At 30.4% G+C, this 6866-nt stretch overlaps 1 protein-coding gene across 2 annotated transcripts in view; it reads left to right on the forward strand.

Annotated features, from left to right (window-relative positions):
* LOC118743921 (very low-density lipoprotein receptor) overlaps window positions 1-5426 on the forward strand; it is a 129423-nt gene extending 123997 nt beyond the window's left edge. For both annotated transcript variants that reach the window (XM_036476684.1, XM_036476699.1), the window contains one exon: window positions 4456-5426. In XM_036476684.1, coding sequence (XP_036332577.1) covers window positions 4456-4500 — 45 coding nt within the window. In that variant the 3' untranslated portion in view covers window positions 4501-5426. The remainder of the gene's footprint in view (window positions 1-4455) is intronic.
* The last annotated feature ends 1440 nt before the right edge of the window (window positions 5427-6866 follow it).

Consider the following 6866-nt stretch of genomic DNA (forward strand, 5'->3'; position numbering starts at 1 on the left):
GAGATCACCATATCTCCTCATCAGACTTCTTCAACTGGGATTCGAACCAACGACCCCAGCCGCCTAGGTCAGTAATCTTACCCCCTGAGCTAAGTTCGCCACGTAAACTTTTGTTGCTTTCCGCAAAAATGTTCATGAAAAACGCCCTCAAACTCAATAAAATTGTTGAATGTAGTTGATAAAAAATTGTAAACATTCTTACGCAAAACTTTTAACCTTAAAGTCTTCTATAATGTGAGTTGATTTTTAAGAAAAATAATTTTTAAAACTAAATTTATTTATTGACAAATCGATTCTCTGCCTTATGTCCAGCTCATTTAAATCATAATATTTTGCCAAAACATTTTGGCGGACGTCTTAAAATATTATAAACTTTATATTTCCGATGGAAAAGCAGTTAGCGATTTTTTTGCCATGGGGGTTTATGCACCCTAATGTACATACAAACGTTTTAAAGTTGGCTACAGTATGTAATAACAAAATATTGATTAATAAATGGAATTATGCAGTTGTACTATTTACTACATTTGTTGCGAGCATTTTATCAAAAAAATAAAATAGTTAAATAAATAAATGTTTCTAAACAAAATACATGTTTTAGCATGTGTTTTTCTGTAAATATTCGTTCAAATTCAACTTAGTATAATAAACAGAAAATGCACAAATTTCAGCCCCATGTAATTGATATTTAGTTATATTTTTATACATTTTCGTTATCTATTCGCGTATTATTTAATATCAAAATACGTGTTGACAGCAGATATTAGTAACTTTACCACAACTACACAAATGATTTCTGCTATCACTTTCAAAGTGTTTAACAAATTCATATACATACACAAACATAGTATGCATCTACAATATACTATTTGCATGTAGGTTGTATGTTTGCCAACGTTCTGATTTATTCCGCTCTAAATAATGAATGGCAATTAAATTTGATAGTTTCCTATTTAATATAACTTTAATAAATACCTAATTTTTATGCAGCATATTTAATTGAAATCAATCTAAAATATTAATTTAATTTAAAAAGCTCCTAATAGTAAGTGATTAGTGCTGCTAAAAAACAAGCAGCAATAAACGATTGTATTCTAGTGGAAATCAAATAAATAATTGCATTAACTTAATTTTAATAAATTTTGATTAATTAATTAGGTGGATTAAATTTTTCTAAACTATTGTGAGTCCGTAAAGGTTTCAAAATTTGTTTAGGTAAATATCGCACCTTAGACGCTATGTGCCAAAGAGAGGATAAACCCTTATACGATGCCATCAGAGTAGCGTTCTCATGCTACTTGAATTTCTTAGGCACTGCAGAAAAAAAAATATTTAAGAAATATGGTATCTAAAACTATGTTCACATATCAATATTAACTCAATCAAGGCTCGTTCTTTAATCAACCCGTTTTCACAGGCAAATCTTAGATTATTAGCCGTCAAATTTGTTGTGCTTGTTATTCTCACACCTCAAGGAAAATTTATGTCTCTTCTCTGTGCCACCGTGATCACGTTTTTCTGCCATAATAAAAGTTATCGGTTAAATCTGAGATTATTTTATATTTACAGATTAACAAGGGATGAATTTTATATGGCTAATCTCTTGTTATAATTACAGATTAGGGTGGTAAGCTCGAAAATGGGGATAATGTACTTATGTATATGTGAACCTAGTATAAGCCTAGCTTAGTTTTCAGTTATATCGTAACTTATATAGCATAGTAGTAATAGTACGCTTGGCGGATGCTCTGATACTGCCCTCATTAGTCTACATACATATTCGAATATGCTTCTTCTAATAAAAAGTTTAAAAATATACAGCACAAGTCTGCTTCTATGCCTGCGCAGTGGAAGCTCGCACTGCTTACCACTACACCTCAGCGGCCGCCATTTATTTTATATGGAGAAAAAAACTTTTGGTAGAAATGGTATAGAGTTCTTAAAAGTCAATATTTTTCGATCGAAAAACTCTGCTTCTCTGCAGGAGACTCCCAATAATAATACCCAATTGTTTATTTATGCATTTTTTCATAGTTACTATAATTTATAGGTTCGTCAAACTTTGTTCGCTTTGAGCGACCTCTAAATATTTTTTGATTTCAAAATAAAAAATATGGGGTATACTTTTTTCGATATAGAAAAATCACAGGGGGTGAGAGCATTAAAATTTCAAATTTACCCTCTTTGGACCACCTTAATGTACATACATAAGTGCAATTTACTTATTTTGGTTACTCTTATATAAGTTTTGCTCGTTCTGAAACATGCCTGCATACCTTACTAAAATGCTACTAACACTAGTGTGCATGATTTTATTAGAAATATGAATGTACTTATACGTATCGCCAATGCCTTTGCAAAACCGCCCAAATTGCCATAGTGGCAAACATGAGATTTGGTAACCCTGAACTCCAGGCACCGATGTTAACGCTTAACAATCGTAAAATGGTTATCTCAACAAAAGATTTTTAAAATTACAAATAGATGAAATGCCGCCTATCAAGTCAACGATCTTAAAGAAAATAAGTTTTTTCGCTTTTCCTGTAAAATTTGACTGCCGTAAGATAGACGGTATTGCAGCTGGTCGATGGGGAGTTTTGCAAAGGCATCGGCGATGTGAATAATATGAGCATGAAATCTTTTAATGGTTTATTTTTTCTATAGCTTAACCTGACATGTCGTCTTCTATGTAAATTTTTTATGCATATTTTTTTTAGATTTTTTTATATAACTACATCATTTTTATTTAGTGTACAAATTTGAGACAATAGTTTTTATTAAGTCTTTGTTTTAAGATATTTTTGTTATATTTTTAAATTTATATAAAGTAAGAATTATTTTTTTTTTTATACTTAAAATAACTTTTATAATTTTTTTTATGGAACTTAAATAATCTCTAAGCAATTTATAATTTTTAAATATTTTATAAACACTACTTATTTGTTCGCCATACTTTTAACACTTCTAACCGAGCGATAATTTGTTTTAGTTTATTTCTGCTTTTACACACTCAAAATGCCAACGATAGTTGGTTTAAAAATTAAATATGTAAAAACTGTACATACAAATTTGTGAAGTCAAAAACCGGACATGGATTTATGTTTATTCCAAAATTGGACATACATTTTTCACGATTTATGAGCGAAGCATAAGCATAAATAAGACACGAATTTATGGTCACTCAAAAACGGGACATGCATTTTTGGTCACTTAAGAATTGTCTATTAGATTTGTGTTCTTTAAAAACTGGATATATGTGTTCGTTATTTAAGTATCTACTGCTATATGTTTTAAAGTATTGTAATAGTAATTTATGGTCAATCAAAAAAGTGAACATAAATTATTTTCATATATAAACTGAGCATAACTGGTAATTTAAAAACTGGATACAAAACTGGTCAATAAAATACGGCATAGGCGACATTCCATAATAATAATAATAATAATAATAGATTGGCGCTTACACATATGTTAGTGCTTGGCCGAGCTTCTCCTCCGATTTGTGGCGTGCGCCTTGTTGTTGTCACACAAAGCGGAGGGACCTACAGTTTTACGCCGACTCCGAACGGCGATTGTATTTTTATAAGAAGCTGCTTTTCATTCCATAAATGGGCCTAAATTTATAGCCATTTAAATAGTACACAAAGATTTCTAGTCAATAAGGTAATGAACATCAATTTTTTGGTCATTTGAAAAATGGGCATACATACAAAACTGTACATGATTTTATGGCCATCTAAAAATAGAACATGAATCTATTGAAAAAATTGATGTTCCACTTTTACCGCCATATTTTATGTCCTTTTCAAATATGAACCTACAAATGATTTTTCCACTTTTTCAGTCTCACTATTCTTTGGCCAATTTTTAAACTACCAAATATTTATGTCTGGTCTTTTTTATGAACAAAAATTTATGTCTCGTTTTTAAGTTACCCAAAAAGGTTGCCAAGTGTTTATATGGTTAAAAAAAAATTGCAATTTCTTAAATGGCAAAAAATTTATGTCTAGTTCATTAACGAGTGAAAATTCATAACAAGCTTTAAAATTTAAACTTTGCAACGTTTTTGAATGGCTAAAAAAAATTTTAAATTTTGAAATGAAAAAATGTTTGCCCTTTTTTAAACAATCAAACATTTATGTCTAGTTTTTTTTTATGAATAAGCATTAATGAGTGCTTTCAAATTACCGAAACTTATGCTAAGTTTCTGAGTGTCTAAAAAAATATATGTACATATGTCGAAACGAAAACAGAATTTGGAAATTTTTTTAATGGGCGAAAATTATGGCCTGCTTTCGCAACCAATTTTTAAAATAAAAAACAAATTTTTACAGTTTTTACATACATGGAAGCGTTTATATGTATGTAAAATATACTCCAATTCCAACATGAAACTAATCTGTATTATTATGTTTCTTTTTTCTCCTTCTCGCCTTCCATCTACGCTCTTTGCAGTCCAAACAGACATTGAACGACGCTCCGAGCACTGCGTGTGTGTGAAACGCCTTTGCTGTTACAAGATTATTATCATTATCAACGCATAATCATTATTATTATTTTTCTTTTTCTATGTTTTTGTTTTAATTTTCTCATCATCCAAACATCATGCGTACCACATACAGACACTTCACACATCATCAGCGCCTAAACAAGTTACATAAAGAAATATGTAAAAAATTTACTCACTCAGAAGCTAAATGCTCAATCATTCTAAGCAAAGATACGCCCAATTCATCGACGCTACCAAAAAATTCATCTCATCTTGTAAATATGTAATGGCACAGTTCGCAAAACGAAAGATAAAGGGAAGGAAAAGACATGTTTAGGTAAAGGAAAAAGGTCAAGACACAAATGGAGTGTAGACCGTTTTTGCGCAGAATGAAAAAAAAAAATGTGGAGCAAAAAGAAACGAAAAAAGACTATGAAAAAGGCAAATGAAGAAACTGATCTAGCTGGAAATGTATAAATATATACGAAATATGTATGTACATAAATTATACATAAAGGCTTGAAATCCAAAACATACAGTTATGATAACAGGAAACTAATGAAAACAATTGAAAATAATGAAATATTAAAAGAGTAAAAATTAGTAAAATAACAAGCAAATTTTTAACGTAAATACTGAACATAAAAAGTTACAGTCATGCAATGTAGAATTTTTCAGCGAATTTGTTTAAAATTTCAACGCTAATTTTACTGTAAAAAATTTTAAAGACAAATTTGATATGTAGTATTAAAATAATTAAATGGTTAAAATATGAAATTTAAAAATAATTTTTCTGGTCGAGAAAAAATGCAAATATCTACAGTTTACATAAATGGCAAGAAAAATATGCAAGTCTGCATATTTTAAGGAGATCATGTCATTGGAATTGATTTGATTTGATTTGATGTGAATACAGTCAACTGAATTCTTAATTTAAGCAAAGGCAAGACCATATACATATATACACAAACACACACACGCAAGCTGCAAGTGGAAACTGACACGTACGCACAAAACACTGTACCAACAAAGCTGATGGAAAACAATACGAGCCAAGGTTAAAAAGTCAATTAAAAATGCCACTTTATTTGTGTGTACAGGTGAAGATTAAATACAGCTGGCCACACCGAAGCAAACAATACGCAATAACATTTTTTTCTGGTGCGCCAATGCCATTGAATTTGCACAGCACTACAAAACAAATACATATTCTTGAATTTGTTTATTTATAATTGTTGATTTTTTAATTGAGTTAATTGAGATTACGAAAACATACAAAAAACAAAAACTAAACTAAAAATCTTTACATAATTTTAGGCGCTTTTAAAGCTATTCAAATGTGTATAAATTGAAAATTTATTTATTGTTAAAAATGTGCATGCAACAAAAACAAAAAACAAAACAAGAAATATGAGTTCCAATAAAATTGTAAACTTACTTGAAATGCAACAAAAAAATAAAAAAAAAAAACTAAACCCAAATCGTAATTAAAATACAAAAATAAATATCTATGGATGCATAACAATTTTAAAGTAAAAAAAAGTAGCATAATAAGTGAATTTGTAAGACAAACATACACTTCCACATGTAAACACCAACACACCATCACAACAACATGCAACAATAGCCATTAAAAACAATTATAAGTAATTGCAGACAAATTTGAACGAAAACAAAACATAATTAAGGATTAACTCAATTTATAAATAAAATTATAAGTAAATTATAATGTGAAAAAAAAGAAATAATTAAATAAATAAAAAGAATTGTAAAATGTTAAAATTGCAAACAAGCGTGTTTCTTTTTAAATAAAGCGGAATGTTAAGGTAATGTATTCGCGCTGAAATCATTTGCAATGTAAAGCATGAAGCTGAATCGATAATCTTACCAAAAAAAAACCACCAAAATGAATTCAATTTTTGTAGGTGACAACACTGCCGATATTTCGCCTTGCAGCTGCCGGCAATTAGAAACACCGACTGAAGCCAAATTCCTCTCCATTTGATATTTTTTACGCAGAGGCGGCCTTTCTCTTCCCTTACTACCACCAGTTCTTCTTATAGTTTTTCGCAGTAACCGCCTAAGAGAATTTGGTCGAAATCATTAATTGGAATGGAAATTGCAATTGGAGCCAAAAGTCCTTTACCACCTCGTCTTTTCATTGCAGAGGATGCCTTCCCCAACTACCAACCACCAGCTATTACTGCAGCGAATACTTTCACTGCTGGAACCTTTACGGCCATTCAACAGACGTAGGACATTGGGGCTGCATTGCTATTGCTGCTAAAGTAAATAAAGGCCTCTACTTTGCCGAAGTTATAACTGTACCCGGGTTGGGTATATAAACGCGCATGTGCTGACTGCTTGTTTGATAGCT

The sequence above is a fragment of the Rhagoletis pomonella genome, unplaced genomic scaffold, assembly GCF_013731165.1.
Source record: "Rhagoletis pomonella isolate Grant_MI unplaced genomic scaffold, Rhpom_1.0 Rhpom_scaffold_00001, whole genome shotgun sequence".
Lineage (NCBI taxonomy): Eukaryota > Metazoa > Arthropoda > Insecta > Diptera > Tephritidae > Rhagoletis > Rhagoletis pomonella.